The sequence below is a fragment of the Artemia franciscana genome, chromosome 3, assembly GCF_032884065.1.
Source record: "Artemia franciscana chromosome 3, ASM3288406v1, whole genome shotgun sequence".
Taxonomy (NCBI): domain Eukaryota; kingdom Metazoa; phylum Arthropoda; class Branchiopoda; order Anostraca; family Artemiidae; genus Artemia; species Artemia franciscana.
In genome coordinates this window covers 40,809,734-40,827,032 of record NC_088865.1, presented here as the reverse complement: position 1 = coordinate 40,827,032, position 17,299 = coordinate 40,809,734, and the positions used below count along the sequence as shown (strand labels likewise).

The 17,299-nt window shown below is 36.0% G+C and overlaps 1 protein-coding gene across 1 annotated transcript in view; it reads left to right on the top strand.

Moving 5' to 3' along the window:
* LOC136025268 (CWF19-like protein 2) overlaps nt 1–9,676 on the top strand; it is a 45,729-nt gene extending 36,053 nt beyond the window's left edge. Inside the window, exon 5 of the mRNA XM_065701129.1 lies at nt 9,485–9,676. Within this exon, the coding sequence (XP_065557201.1) occupies nt 9,485–9,625 (141 nt within the window). The 3' untranslated portion in view covers nt 9,626–9,676. The remainder of the gene's footprint in view (nt 1–9,484) is intronic.
* Nucleotides 9,677–17,299: the final 7,623 nt, after the last annotated feature.

The following is a 17,299-nucleotide window of genomic DNA, read 5'->3' as shown; positions in this document are numbered from 1 at the left end:
TTCCCCATAAACCTCCAATCAAAATTCTGAAAAAACACGATTTTATTCAGCGTATTTGAAAGATCCGGAAATTTTGTCTTTGAGGATGATTACCCCCCCCCCCCATCCCTCAGTGTAAGGGTTGTAAGTTATGCCCTGGGGCATATAAGATTCTTATACAAAAGATGGTTGTATAAACTTTGGAGTGGGCTCGTTGGATTGCAAATAAGACATTCTAGTGCCCTTCTTAAGAATCAATTTGATTGGAGGGCAGACCCTCCCCCCTCTCACACGTGCCGTATTTTCCCCAAATGTATCTGATAAAATTTTTTAGGTAGTCATTTGTTCAAAAATAGTCCAGAGGTCACATAACAAGGCCTCTGATGTTGACACAGCCCCCCGAAGAATGGGGGTAAGGGTCGTAAGCTATGACCCTGGAGCATATAAAGTTCTTATGGAACGAGTGGCCGTATGAACTTTCGAGGAAGCTCATTTGATTGGAAATGGATAGTTCTAGCTCTTTTTAAAAGTCAAAAGTAACAGAGGGAAACTAGCCCACTCCCTCCCTGACATCCTCTTTTCCCCAAACGCATCCGGTCGAAATTATGAGATATCCATTTTGTTCACAATAGTCCAAAGAGCATATAACAATGTTTTCAGGGTGAACGGAACCCCCCATAGCCCAGGGGCAAGGGTTGTAAGCTATACCCTGTGGCATATAAGGCTCTTATGGAATATTTGGTCGTATAAACTTTGGATCAGGGGGGACTTGTTTATTGGAAGTCGGAAGTTCTAGTAATTCGTTCATTATCAAACAGTTCGTGGTAACGAACTGTAGTAAGGAGCGACCCGGCTCAATAGTAAACGAAACTCTAAAAAACGGAATTTCGATACTAAAAGATATATCAAAAGAATCGGATTTTTATGCTGATTTTAAATATATAACTTTCATCAAATTTAGTCTTTGTCATCAAAAGTTACGAGCCTGAGAAAATTTGCCTTATTTTGAAAAATAGGGGGTAACACCCCCTAAAAGTCATAGAATCTTAACGAAAATTACACCATCGCATTCAGCGTATCAGAGAACCCTATAGAAAAAATTCCAAGGTCCAATCTACAAAAATGTGGAATTTCGTATTTTTTGCCAGAAGACAAATCACGGGTGCGTGTTTATTTGTTTTTTTGTTTTTTTTGTTTTTTTTCCCCCAGGGGTCATCGTATCGACCATGTGGTCCTAGAGTTTTTCAAGAGGGCTCATTCTAACGGAAATGAAAAGTTCTAGTGCCCTTTTTAAGTGACCAAAAACATTGGAGGGCACCTAGGCCCCCTCCCACGCTCATTTTTTTCCCAAAGTCAACGGATCAAAATTTTGAGATAGCCATTTTGTTCAGCATAGTCGAAAACCATAATAACTATGTCTTTGGGGATGACTTACCCCCCACAGTACCTGGGGGAGGGGCTGCAAGTTACAAACTTTGACCAATGTTTACATACAGTAATGGTTACTGGGAAGTGTACTGATGTTATCAGGGGGATTTTTTGGGTTTGGGTGTGGGGTTCAGGGGAGGGGGCTATATGGGAGGATCTTTCCTTGGAGGAGTATTTCATGGGGGAAGAGAAATTCAATGAAAAGGGCGCAGGACTTTCTAGCATTACTATAAAAAAAAACAATGAAAATATAAACATGAAAAAGTTTTTTCAATTGAAAGTAAGGAGAAGCATCAAAACTTAAAACGAACAGAGATTATTACGCATATGAAGGGTTCTAAAAATGCTTTAGCATAAAGAGCGAGGTATTTAGGAGGAGATAAATACTTCGCTCTTTATGCTAAAAATTTTTTAAATAATTTCAACTATTTATTTTATGGCAATTCTGATTCAGGGGTCATTCTTAAAGAATTGGGATAAAACGTAACGTAAGTTACGTAAGTTATGTACGTTTGTTACGTAAGTTAATTCTTAAGTTACGTTTTTTTTACTAATAAAAACGTTCGTTAAAAATTAAAAGATCTAGTTGCCTTTTTGAGTAACCGAAAAATTGGAAGGCAACTAGACCTCCTTCCCCACCCCTTATTTCTCAAAATCGTCTGATCAAAACTAAGAGAAAGCCATTTAGCCAAAAAAAGAATTAATAGGCAAATTTCATTTTAGTAATTTATGTACGGAGAGCCAAAATCAGACATGCATTAATTCAAAAACCTTCAGAAATTAAATAAAAAAAAAACAAGTTTTTTTAAATGAAAGTAAGGAGCGACATTAAAACTTAAAACGAACAGAAATTACTCCGTATATGAAAGAGGCTTTTCCTCCTCGACACCCTGCTCCTTGCGCTAAATTTTGATTCTTTCTCGCAACTCTACTTTTTAAAACAATAAAAAACTTTAGCGCAAGGAGCGGGGTGTCGAGGAGGAAAAGCCCCTTTCATATACGGAGTAATTTCTGTTCGTTTTAAGTTTTAATGTCGCTCCTTACTTTCATTTAAAAAAACTTGTTTTTTTTTATTTAATTTACTTATAATATATATATTGAGAAAGGTGTGTGTTTTGAAATTTAATTTCCTAAAAGACAGAAGGCATTCAGGTGAGCCTTTTCCGAGAATATAGAGTAGTGTTGAACTAAACCAAAACGCGCTATGTGTAGCCAGATTGTAAGAAGGGCGTAACTCAGGAATAACTGAGTATATTAATTGGAACTTTCAGGAAATGATAAGGGAGGTGATCAAAAGGACAATATTCGCATGCTACCACCACTACCACAATTACCACCACTACTACTACCGCACTACTTCATTTACAATATTGAGGGTAAATTTGAACTAAATCAAAAGAAGTTGTGTGCATGCATATTGAAAGAGATTGTATATCGAGAACTGATTTGGGTATTAAGTTGGAACTTTAAGAGAATGCTTAAAGGGGACGATCATCTGGCCTAAAGGCCAGATATACACACTACCACTAATGCTACTCTCACTGCTATATTTAATACTGCTAGCATTACTACTAATACTTCAACCACTATGTCTATTGCAATGACTTGTAAGGCAACGAGCATTGAGATGAAAATTTCAAATAGTATATGAATATACAGGCTATCAAAAGGACATATCAGCATTGTCATAGCAATGGCTAATTGTATTAAGTTGAAACTGCTAGGACTTGGATGTTCTGCTGACCAAAAACAATATGTTAATAGTACTGCTGCTAGTAGTACTACCGCTGTTCAATACTATTACTAGCAATACCAATATTACTACTTTGGCTACTATTAAAACGATGCCTAAGTGCATGAAGGTGAAATTTTCAAGGAACTTCGAGGGGAGAAGGTGAACTGAATTTCAACACGTTTTGGGGGGATGCTGAACTAACCAAAGGACATAATTTCATCTTAATGCTACTGTTTCTATTCATAGAAATACTACTACTACTACTATTATTACTACTTCTATTACTACTACTGCCATTAAAGCTAAATCTACTGTTCCTACTACTACTACTGCTGCTTTTAAAACTAAGGGTATTAAGGCAAAAATTTGGAAAGGATTGAAACTTTATGAAACATAATCGAAATGCGCTATGCCTACAATGGTTGTCAAGATGACGTTTCAGAAATGCTTCTGGAACGGATGATGGCATTAAGGTGAAACTTTCAGCGGTTGTTAAAAGGGAAGTTAAAGAAACCAAAGTGATATGTGGTATTCACATACTGCTACTATTGCTGCTTCACAAGCTAAGAGTTTTAAGTTGAAGCTTAAGGAATATTTAGGCTGATGTTGAACCAAATAATAAAAAAAAAACAACGAGAATATGGATTTGCAAAAAGGTGACAAAGCAATATCGTAAGAACGGCTTACATTATTAAGTTAGGCATTTAATCGTAAGTTATGGTGGATTTTGAACTAGCCAGAAAGCACTATGTGTACTCCCACTCTATGTGTACTCTGGCACTAGCCAGAAGGCACATAATTTGCACTTTACTAAAAAAAAGTACATTTTAAATGTTTACACTTTTTTTTACCTAAAAAATAAAAAAAATTCAAAACTTTAAGGAATAAATATCAGTATATGTATATTAAAAAATATGTATGTTTTTTTTCAGTAAAGTGAAAACTATTTTCTGGTCTTTAGAAAGCATGTGGCCTGTCAACCCTGCTCACGTTAAATTTTGCTTGTTTTGAGTTTGACTTTGTTATTTATTGTAATATCTGTTCATTTTTGGTTTTATTTATTTGTTGATGGTGACTTGTGGTAGTTTTGCGCTCGGAAGATTATTTGAATTTATTTCTTCTCATTTTTGGCTTAATGGAGTTCTTTAATTTCTTTGAAAAACTTGTTTCGTGGAAAAAGTTTTTTTTTTAATATATCTGGGAGTTCAGTGCCTAAGTTTCAATTTAATGTCATCAGCCGTTCCCTAGATATTGCCGATGCGCTCTTTTGACAACTAGCATGCATATAGTATTTTTTGATTGTGTTTAAGAATCTTCTACAAAGCTGCGGAGTGTTATGTGATCCCCGATGGGACAGTTATTTGACCTTTAGACTAATTTGAGCAAGATAGCTATTTCATATTTTAATCGAATGTTTTTTTTAGAGAAGCCAGCTAAATAAGGCATGGGAGGGAAACTGACGGCCTTTCAGCCACTTTACAACATCCCCTCCAACAGGTCCTGAAAGTTTTATCTTAATGTCTTCAACCGTTCTTAAGATTTCTCCCCCCCCCCTTTTTTCTAATGATAAATCCTACATATGAATCAAGGATAAATTGCATAATTTACAATACTTGCCCCTGGGCTGTGGGGACATGGCACCCTTGGAGGGTGCCATGTAAATTTTTTTGTAAAATGATAAAATGACAATAACAAATTTTTGACCATTTTTAGGGAGAGGGGCCACATAAAAAAGGCAAGGAGAGGGTGCTTGTTTTTCTTCAATCTTTTTTGATCCCCTTTCAACATACACTGAAAGTTTCAACCTAGTACCATCAGCCGTTGCTTAGATATTGTTGATATTCGCTTATCACTACCAACAACGACAAAGTGCTTTGAACGTGTTTGGCATCCCTCACAATATTTCCTTAAAACTTCCCCTTAGAAGTCTAAGCTTTTTTTGGAGATCTAGGATCAAACCTGTCCTCATTTATTAATTAAAAACACCTTATAAGTTAACAATGAGAAACTCGCATAACTTGCAGCTCTTGCAACTGGCTGTAGGCTGTGAACAGTTGATTCGAACTTTCAGTTTCCTTTCTATTGACCATCCTTTAATTTTATGCGGGGAGGGAATTTTCCTTGGGTATAGAATTTTTCGTGGGAAGGAATTTTCCGGGGCAAATTCCGTGGAGGTATTTTAAGGGGAAACGCATAGCGCCGTGATAAGCAAGTCAATTCTCACTAGGACACCTTCATCCTCCAATATCCAATCGAAGTTTCGCTTGAAAATAATAGGGAAAATGCTTAAAACGCAAAAAATTCCAAATATTACACTGCAAAAAACTGTCCAAAGTGGAATTTTCTTTATGCAAAAAAAGCTGATTCCCCCTCCCCAACTGTGAAGCAGTTGAACAATGATTTGGTCATATTTTAAGCAGATGAAAAACTGATGAGGAGTTGGTCAGAGTAAGTAGCTTACAGCTCCATAATATTTCAGGCAAAACATCTTTTGGAAGGTGTGTCAGTGGTAGCAAAACGAAAATTTGAACTGTAGATTATCTTAATACTAGCTGTTGGGGTGGCGCTTTGCGCCACCCCAACACCTAGTTGGTGGGGCGCTTCGCGCCCCCCCAAGCCCCCGCGCGCGTAAGTCGTTACGCGCCATATTAGTTACGCGCCATTGTATGTGTCCCTGTGTCCCACCTGTGAATAGAGATAGATATAAATATATGTTTTTAACTACGTAAAACATGCGAATATACAACATTCTTCGCTGTCCCATTGTCTGTGCATATAAATAGATTGTCAGGTTTACTGACTCTTGAACATGCAACATATAATTGTCCATGGGAAAAACAATCCGTATTCAGATCTATACCTCATGATTCTAATGATGTGTCCCTGTGTCCCGGTCGTCATTTATATTCCCTGTGTCCCGGTCGTCATTTGTGTCCCGGTGTCCCAGTTTGTAATTTCTCTTTGAGTGTCCCGGCCGTCATTTATATTCCCTTTGTCCCGGTGTCCCGGTCGTCATTTGTGTCCCGGTGTCCCGGTCTGTAATTTCTATTCGAACAATCCCTGTGTCCCGGTCGTCATTTATATATCCCGCCTGTGCCCCCGGCGTCCCCGTTGTAGTTGTGTCCCTGTGTCCTGGTCGTCATTTATATTCCCTGTGTCCCGGTCGTGATTTGTGTCCGGGTGTCCCAGTCTGTAATTTCTCTTTGAGGTTCCCGGTCGTCACTTATATTCCCTCTGTCTCGGTCGTCATTTGTGTCTCGGTCTGTAATTTCTCTTTGCGTGTTTTTTCTTTTTAGTTTTTTTTAGTTTTTTACCTTTTTTCTTTTTTCAGTTTTCTTTTTCTTCTTTATTTTTCAGCGTCACTATGAAGTACATATCGACGAACCTTTGTTTTTTTAACTTAAATCTGGTAGGCATTGATGACCTTATCCAAGTCAAAATCCCAAACCCAATCATCATCGCTATCATTTTCAGTTTTGATATGTTTTGACTCGCTGTCCAGGTGGATTTTCATCTAACTGCGCGGTTTTGCGTTCTTTAGCCGCAAGCCTGTTTTCTTGCTGTTCTTGTGATTCCTCGGAACGCTTTCTTTTCTTACTTTCTCTATCAGCAGCAAGTTTTTTGGCATAAACTCTTTGAGCAGCTTCCTCGGCTGTTGCCATTGTAGGTTCTTCAGTCATTTTACAATTAAATATTTTTCCGTGAACAAATGTCTTAAATACCGTTAATGACGTCACCGTCAAAGCAAAAATGACGACAACTAATTTCATGACGTCAGTCAACACAGAAACATGACGTCACCTGATCCACAGACAGACACACAGACAGACAACTTATTTTTATATATATAGATTTACTGTTAAACGAAACTACTTTTAAAGAAAAAGTAAATACCCAAGGAGTGAAGAGGTGGCATTTTGAGATTAGATAATTTAGTTACCTATTTCAAATCTCCCATCGGTAATTTTAACTGTTTTCAAAAATTTCAAAAATTATTGGAGTTCTCAAGAAAGAATGAAGGAAGGGTCTTTGAACAGTGTGTTGGGGTTCTCATTGGACAGGGATCATATTTGCAGCTATAATGTTCTGAATAGTCCCAAAACTAACATTTGAAATATTGCTATAGCGTTAAGAAGTAGACATGTAAGATTTCAAGGTGATAGAATTGAATGGGTTTTAGTCAAGTGACAAAGAATCGAAAGAAAAACTATGATGTATAAAACTTGCTACAAATAACCGCAGCTACACCAGGGGCGTAATTTGCTGTGGGGCAGGGGAGTAACCGTCTCTTCCAGACCTTAATCCCCCCAGACCCCATTTTGCCGGCCCCCAGCTGAACTTTAGTTTCTTCAAAAATCTTGTCAAAACTAAGATAAGCCCGCTTAGTTCAAGCATCAACAGAAACGGATCAGTTTTATTCTGGTTTATAACAGATTTTATTATATTTCTTATTATTTTCATATTTTTATTATAACAGATTTATGGCATTTTGAGTTTAGATAATTTAGTTACTTATTTCAAATCTCACCTCGGTAATTTTCACTGTATTTTTAGCTCTGTATTTTCTTCTTAGCTAAGGCGACATGTATAAAGCTTTGAAACTTCATCTAAAATGTTATTGCAAACCTTCGTAGAGCAAGGTTCTTTTCGATGATCCCAGGAGAGTTGGACTAGTTAAATATCTTGTTCTTCTTAGAATTGGATTGGTTGGTTTATTGGCAGTACATGAGTTAACTTGTGCTCGTTTTAAGTTTAAACTTGCTCTTTGTTCCTGGTGGAAAACCTTTTTAATTTATCCTGATTTGAGAAGGAGCTTGTTCGATAATTCTCTCATTGTCTTACTTTCAATATGTTTCAGTTCTTATTTATGGTATCAAATTGTTTCACTGTCTTTCTTGCATTGAAAATAATTTTTCTTACCTCCTCTAAAGCTTTTTCATTTTTTTTTTTTTATCTCCTCACACGATTGAGTTTGTCATGGCACTTGATTCTTAGGTTCTAACTTGTTACCCGAAAAAAAAATATTCAATTTGTAAGGTTATGTCTTCTTAGGAAACTAAATTGCGTTATATTATTCTTTCTCTTTTAAATATGTTTGTGGCGTGTTAACTAAAATATTAAGTTATTCTTTCGTTGTTTTTGTTTTTTCAGTAGCTGATTCTAAATTATTACTTCGATTTAGAAGGTTTGGTGATTGATAAATAACATATTCGTCAGTTTTCATCTTTTTCGTAAAATCTAATAGGCGAATGTTTGGTTAATTCGGTGATGGCATCACCTTCACATTCTATACTAGGCAGGTTTTCAAACAGTTCGTGGTAACGAACTGTAGTAAGGAGCGACCCGGCTTAATAGTAACCAAAACTCAAAAAAAAAAATTTGGTACAAATAGCCACATCAAAAGAATCTAATTTTAATGCTGATTTTAAATATATAAGTTTCATCAAGTTTACTCTTACCCATCAAAAGTTACGAGCCTGAGAAAATTTGCGTTATTTTAGAAAATAGGGGGAAACATCCCCTAAAAGTCATGGAATCTTAACGAAAATCACACCATCAGATTCAGCGTATCGGGGAACCCTACTGTAAAAGTTTCAAGCTCCTATCTACAAAAATATGGAATTTTATATTTTTTGCCAGAAGGCAGATCACGGATGCGTGTTTATTTGTTTGTTTGTTTTTTTTGTTTTTTTTTGTTTTTTTTCCCAGGGGTAATCTTATCGACCCAGTCGTCCTAGAATGTTGCGAGAGGGCTCATTCTAACGGAAATGAAAAGTTCTAGTGCCCTTTTTAAGTGACCAAAAAAACTGGAGGGCACCTAGGCCCCTTCCCACGCTAATTATTTTCCCAAAGTCAACAGATCAAAATTCTGAGATAGCCATTTTATTCAGCGTAGTCGAAAAACCTTATAACTATGTCTTTGGGGACGACTTACTCCCCCAAAGATTTTTACTGCTTTAAAATGTAGATTTTTACTGTTTTAAAATGTAGAGTTAAGAGAAAGAGTCAAACTTTAGCGTAAAGAGCGGAGCGTTGAGAAGGAAAAGCCCCTTTCATATACGGAGTAATTTCTGTTCGTTTTAAGTTTTAATGTCGCTCCTTACTTTCATTTAAAAAAAACTTGTTTTTATTTAATTTTTAATATTATCAAATTGAGAAGAGGTTTTGTTTATTTTAATTCAGTTTCGTTGCTCAAAGCAACTGACAAAACAGCTAATCAACTGACTTAGAGACCTGGTTGGCATCGTTTGTTAAATACGAAGCTGCCGCATTTGCTATTCATTTATCAATGGTCTCACAACTGAGAGAGGAAGAAGGTTCTAAAATCGCTTTTGCTTTTAGGAAATTATTGGAGGGATGCTAGATTTGGATCACAGCATTTGGAGAAAGCCTAAGAGAGAAGACTTCGAGCTCCAAATGGCAAGAATTAACGAGTTCAAAGAGAAATGGAAGAAATATGATTTTAGTACAAAGACTGAATGATTTTTAGCCTTTATTTTTTTCATAATATTAAATTTTTTTGACAAGATCAAACAGTTCATGGCAACAAGTTATAAATAAGGAGTGATCCAGGCTAATAGTAACCGAACCCCTAAAAAGAAAACTTTAAAATATATAAAGTTCATTAAGCTACACATCAAAAGTTACGAGCCTGATAAAGTTTGGCTTTTTTTTTATAAATGGCGAAAACACTCGCAAGGGTGAAGATGATTCTACTTAAATTTACATTATACGATCTATTACATTAAAGAACCTATATTCTTGTGGTTTCAACCTCCCGTCCAAAAAATGTCGAATTTTGGGTTTTTTGAGAATGAAGATCACGGATCTATGTTTATTGTTGTGTGTGTTTTTTTTTCTAAGGCTATTGAACCCAGCCGAAGGTCCCGTTAAGTCAGAGGACGGCTTGTTCGAATGGAAACTAAAAGACTTAGTGTCCTGTTAAAGTAGCCAAAAAGATTTTGCCACAGCAAAGTGGCGTTTTCCGCTATTTTTTTGGCATTGAACTACAGCTTGACTCAGATAGACAAAAATTGCTATCGATTGAAAATTCTGAGGTAGCCAATCGATTTAGAATTATTCAAAAACAGTATATTCAGTATCCCAATTTCAGAAATAGCAATGCCGCAGGTTAGCGCATTCGTTCTTAAAGAGTCAACTAGTCCATATGAAATAACAGGTTATATACATTAATACTTATTTTAAGCTTCATTTCGCCAAGTTTAATTATTTGATAGTTGATAAAATTATGCACAGCAATGCATTCTTCCGCATTAGCTATTCCGAAGATGGCCGGTGGATAATAGCGTAGGTGGAGAGGGGGCTACGTGATGTTTCAAAAAGTGTCCTTTTATACCCAAAGTTTCTAACTTTCTCTAAGCATTAGGGTAAATGTAGAAGAGGGTCTAGAAGGGAGGAGATATAAATTAATATCCTACTCTTTCAGTTGAGCCTGAATATAGCAGCTCTGAGGTGAAACCTCCTTTCTTACTTTAAAAAAATGTTTTCTTTATAACACAAAATATTACTTTCATAAACTTTCATAAACAGTGGCACAAAAGGCGGGGGGATATCTTGAGAGTCGCCAGGGTATTCCCCAAGAGGGGAAGGAAAGTATTATCAGGATTTTTTTGCAATTGGAATAAGAATATTGGGTTTTAAGTTTACTTTTATGTCTTAAATAGTTATGTGTCGATGAACTGTAAGTAAGAAGTGACTCATGTTTACAGTAACCTGAAGTTTAGAAGAGCTTTGACAGTAATATATGTATTAAAAGAATCTACTTTTTATCGTAGGTCGAAAAACATAATCTCTTTCAAATTTATAGCTTCCCATTAAAAGTTACAAGTCTGAGAAAATTTGGTGCATTTACGAAGGGAAGAGAAACATTTTTGTTTGCTCTCATTTGCGAATTGAAGGTAGTTTCAAATTAATCGAAGCTTTTCTTCTGTCATTCATTTTTTTTTTAAATGGTTCGATCGCTTTAGTCACCTGCGCTACATAAAATATATTAAGTGACAGAGAAATTGTGTTGATCCTAAGGAAAATTTTCAAACTAATGTAGGACGCTTCCAGTAGATCTGTAAGTATTAATTATATTCAATTTAACAGTAATCAGTGGGGGGCTATGATGTTGGGTAACGAGAAGATTGATCAAGTGGAATATGTAATTCTCAAAAACGACTATTGATATTAAGTTATTAACTTCGAACGTTCCAAATTTTGGAACATGTGCTTATAGTTTTTTTTCCTGCAATATCCAGCGGCCTATAAATGAAACTGATACTTTTCATACAATTCAAAGCAGGACGATGTAACACAGTAACTTTCTGATCGACAAATGTTTAGGGTAAGTGAGATTTATCCAGCATACCCTATCCTCATTTTTTCAAAAATCTTTTCTTCTAGTTTGGGGTGCAATTTGTTGGAGTGAGAATGGAATTGTGGAGAGTAATTATATTTTTAAGTACTTCAGGCTATTGTCTTAAGGAATATAGTGCCCTTATGCTATTGCTTACGTAGTTTCCTGACAAAATTTGCGGATACTTGATTTTGTTCCCATTCAGGAACGCTGGTCTCTGGTCGTGGCGAAACGAGGTTAGGAACATCTTTTCTTGGATATTAGGTTGCTATAAGAGCTCGGAGTTCTACAAAACTTAGACAACGGAACCGTCCCAGATAGTACACTGTTTCCTGATGCTCAATAATAGAAGAAATTAACAATATTGCCATTTACTCATTTTATTCCAGGTAATTCGTAGAAGCAGCAGATTATCATGACAAACAATTTGAACAATATTTGGCATTATTTAAGCCTATCTGTGATGCAATCACGCCCTATCCAATGTCAGAAGTAATTTGTTTGTACAATCAGGATAGTAGCCTACTTATTATAAGGAAAAAGAAGATAATAAGGCAAACACTGGTATATTTGGTTTGGAAGAAAGTAAAATTGAAAGCAGATCTTTAGGGACTTTTCAGGCCCATAGAATTAAAATCGGTAGAGAAGAATACAAAATTTTTGTAGGTATCATATTTTACTGCCTATTCAAAGCATTATTTGACATCGTATGATATTTATTAAAACAAAAAACCTGTACGGGCCATAATTAATGCACAAACATATCAATACAAAGATTATAAATAAAGACACGCCCTTAAATCCAAGTTATATGATAAATAAAATACAAAAGTTGGTCCAATGCATCATATCTGTACGCACAAACTTTCTCATCTTCTTAGTTCCAATAAAACTTCTATCTCTGAATGTAATATCCAGCCATTCCAACCTTGTATGCGACCCCTTAAACCATTTAATTTCTTACAAAAGCCCGAAATTGAACTTCTAGGTTCCTGGTCGCCGAACAGAGATCCATTTACTGTGTTACCACAGGTCAGAGTCAACTCGGCCAGGTACTATTTATTTCAAGTTGTTCAGAACCCATTGACCCAAGAACTTTCAGATATAGAAATTAAACTAATGAAGAAAAAAATTGATACTATTTTTGGGGGCTAGTGCCTCCCCCCTCCCATTACCTTTTATTTTTTATCAGAGGGTCCCCGTTTGCAGGTGTTTGCAGGTCCCAACTTGCAGGTGTCTTTCAATTCCTTGGGAGAAAAAGTTTTGTGTCGTTTCCCAGGGGGAACCAATTTTTTCCTCCTGAATTGGAGTCACCTTGACACAAGCAGCTAACGGTATAAATTATGAACGAGTCAGAAAAAGAAGTATTTGACACTTTCTTGACCCTTTTTATAGGGGGACTACACCTAAGCTATCTTTTTACTCTAGGTGTCCCTTGGTTCAAAGAATTACCGGCTGTAAAGTTTCAAATAGTAAGCAATCATGGGAAATATGTTGATTGACCCATTTTAGGCGCCTTAGACACTTTTTTCTGTGCCAACAATATGTTTAGTTACCCTTAGGAAATGTAAAGATTCTTATAGGTTTCAGGCCAATCGGGAAAAAATTGGACAATTTTTGAGCCCCTTCCCTAGAAAGTTAACCTGTTGTAGCACAGTAGATTGATGCTCTGCTTGGCAATACGGGGCCCAGGGTTCGATTCCCGCTGCAGTAAGGTTGGACGACAAGCTTGCTGCTTGTCCCAGTAACTGCAACGTCGATTCGGTGCCCTATACACTAGCAATGCCTCTCGAAGGTCTTCCTCATTTTATACTTATCCCTAGAAGGTCAGGGCCCAACTATAGTCAAAGTTATGGTAATTTTTGGGACCAGATTGTCAGGGAAACTATGACTTTTTCTTTCAAATTAGCTTTTTTCTTTTTCAGGGGAAATTATCTTTACAGTTTTTATTTCTTGTTGGGGGAACTCATGGCAGACGCACTTGACGGTGTAAGTTTCAAGCCAATCAAAAACAGGTTTTGGAATCCATATCTGGTGGGTCAATTCCCCAAAAAATTAAATTGTTTTTGTAGTTCTTGGTTTAGGGACATACTGTTCTAGTTTTCAAGTCATTTAGAAAAAAAAAACGCCTTTTGTCTTCTTTTATCCCTTTGTGAGACCCTGTTTTAAGGGAAATAAATATATTTTTTCTAGTTTCCCGTCTGTATTTTGGTTCCCTTTGCCCAAGGGCCTAAGGTAACAAGGACATCAAAATAAATACACTACCTGCCCATCAAAAACAGGTTTTGAAATCCATATATGGTGGACCAATTCCCCAAAAAATTAAATTGTTTTTATAGCTCTTGGCTTAGGGACAAACTGTTCTAGTTTTCAAGTCATTTAGAAAAAAAAAACGCTTTTAGTCTTCTTTCATCCTTTTGTGAGACCCTGTTTCAAGGGGAATAAGTACATTTTTTCTAGTTTCCCGTCTGTATTTTGGTTCCCTTTGCCCAAGGGCCTAAGGTACCAAGGACATCAAAATAAATACACTACCTGCCCCTTATATCCATCATATCTTGAAACTGCAGATTTCTTAGATTTTCCTTTTGGTCATTTCAAAGTTATGAAGTTGTTAGTGTAGCATCATATTTTCGTCAGTGTTGCCTTGTTAAACATTGTAAACGAATAAGCAAAACTAAATAGTTGAACTTGACAAAGCTTTTTGTCTGGTAAAATTAAAGCACTAAAAATCAGTTTGATCACGAAGATAACCATACCTTCAAAGGAAAAGTGCACCCTCTTAAGCTATTTGTTGCCATATTTTTCTTAGATTTTACTGATTACTCTCCTGTATATCTATTTTTTTTCTTTTTTTGATAGTTTGGCACTCGCTACAATCAAAAGCTACAAAACTTCCAACGGAGGTCATTTTATTAAAAATCGAATTCACGATGTTTCCTATTTTCTACTGTATATATAGATGTGTTAAGTATTCTCTGATTAATTCCATCCGTCAGATTTCATTTACACAATCTTTGATACTTTAAGGATCTTAGTTTTAAGTCAACAAGAAATAAAATAAAGAACGCAGGCCCATTTTCAGGGGCCTGCGTTCCGAACAATATAGGCTCTTCTTGGCTATCGGGATCTGCGGCTTTAATTTTTATACTTATAACTAAAGTTTCTCGGCTCATTTCCGACTCCCTAGCACCTTCCGCCTTCCCATCAAAGATCATCTTTGTCCAGAGAACGTTTCCCGGAACTGTTAAACCAATAGGACATCAAGAATACTCTCTCTCTTTATTTCAGATTATTTAACATATTCTCTTATTTATTATCCCTTATTTAACATACTCTCCTTATTTCAGTGACCCGGCTCAATAGTAACCAAAACTCTAAAAAACGGAATTTTGATACCAATAGTTACATCAAAAGAATCGTATTTTTATGTTGATTTTAAATATATAAATTTCATCAAGTTTGGTTTTACCCATCAAAAGTTGAGAGCCTGAGAAAATTTGCCTTAATTTAGAAAATAGGGAGAAACACCCCCAGGAAAGTCATAGAATTCTAATGAAAATTGCACCGTGAAATTCAGCGTATCAAGAGAACCCTACTGTAGAAGTTCCATGTTTCTATATTCAAAAATGTGGATTTTTTTTTTGCCAGAAGACAGATCACGGATACGTGTTTATTTGTTTTTTTTCCCAGGAGTGATCGTATCGACCAATTGGTCCTAGAATATCGTGAGAGGGCTCATTATAACGGAAATTAAACATTTTAGTGCCCTTTTTAAGTAACCCAAAAGATTGAAGGGCACCTAGGCCCCTCCCACGCTAATTTGTTTCCCTACGTCACCGGATCAAATTTCTGAGATAACAATTTCGTTCAGCATTGTCGAAAAACCCATTGACTATGTCTTTGGCGCGACTTAATCTCACACAGTCCTTGGGGGAGGGGCTTCAAGGTAAAAAATTTGACCATTGTTTAGATATAGTTTTGATTATTGGGAAGAATAGAGACGTTTTCAGGGTGATTTTTTCGCGTTGGGCGTGGGTGGGGTTTCGGGAGTAGCGGATTGCTTGGGAGGACCTTTCAATGGAGGAATTTATTATGAGGGAGGAGAACTTCCATGAAGTGAGTGAAGGATTTTCTAGCATTATTTAAAAAAAAATGAGAAGAAAAAAAGTTTTTCAACTTAAAACGAACATAAATAGTTAGGTATATAAGGGGGTTCGTCTCCTCCTCAATTTTAGTTTTCACTAAAATTTTTAGTTTCGTCTCCTACCTCAATATGTAGTTTTCTTAATTCTGGGAAGGATTTAACCCGGGGAGATTTAGTTAGTGGGGTGTACAAAATTCCTTGTTCCTGTGGAAAGTTTTATATTGGTAGAACTCACCAACAATTTACTGAAAGATTTATTGAGCATTGCAACTCAATAGAAAAAACCCTACAACTAAGAAAGCCTCCCGAAACTTTTGTTTCGGCTCTAACTGAACATACATTCTTTTATCCCGAACAATTTATACAATTTGATGAGGCTACAGCTATTTCTAATGATAGAGGTTTTTCTCAGTATGCGAGGGAGGCTATAGAAATTAAAAAACATATATTTGCTAATATTTCAATAAATAGAGACACGGGGAATTTAAATATTGACCCAATTTATGATATTCTTTTGAAAAAAGAACCAATAGTCGATGGGGGAATTAAAATTTTATACAATCACCTGGGGACAAGATTACCCACTAGACCAAAAAGAGTTGCTTCAATGTTAGCTTACAAGAGGATTATTTCGCAACAGATTAATTAACTAAGTTTCAATTTTCATAATTTTTCCTCAGTTGCTCTTTGATTCCCATTCAAGTAACTCAAATAGCTGCTTTTCTTTACGTGGATAAGTAGCGACAATTGTATTTATTATTATTGGTGGTGGTTTTTATTTGTTTCTAGATTAATTTTCTATCTTGTGCTTACAGGCGAAATATCCGCGTTGTCTTAGTCTCTTAGTCTTTCAATTCTACTGGCCGTCGTCTCGTTTAAAGTTTTCTTTTTGTAGAGTTTTATCTCTCTTGGTTGTTTATTCTCCTCCTCAATACCTTGCTCTTTACGCAATTTTTTTTTAGTAATTTCAACTATCTATTCTACGGCCTTTGTGAGTCAGGGATCATTCTTAAAGAATTGGGACGATATCCAAGCTTTAGTGTAAAGACCGAGGCATTGAAAAAGAGGCGAACCCCCTCATTTATGTAGTAAGAATATACAGATATAGAAGTTCATTACGTAAGTTAATTCTTACGTTACGTATATTTATGACTAATAAAAATGTTAGTAAAAATATAACAAGTTCTAGTTGCCTCTTTAAGTAACCAAAAATTGGAGGGCAACTAGGCCTCCTCCCCCACCCCTCTTTTTGTCAAAATCGTCCGATCAAAACTATGAAATGGCCATATAGCCAATAAAAATTAATATGTAAATTTTATTTTAATTATTCATGTGCCGTGAGGCAAAATCAAAACATGTATCAATTTAAAAACATTCAGAAATTAAATATAAAAAACAAGTTTTTTCAAATGAAAGTAAGGAGCGACATTAAAGCTTAAAACTAACAGAAACTATTATGCATATGAAAAAGGTTGTTCCCTCCTGAACGGCCCGCTGTTTACGCTAAAGTTGTTTTGTTTTAAAAAGTAGAGCTGAGAGAAAAAGTCAAATTTTAGCGTAAAGAGCGGGGCGATGAGGAAGGGACAACCCCTTTCATATACACAATAATTTCTATTCTTTCAAAGTTATAATGTCGCTCCTTACTTTCAGT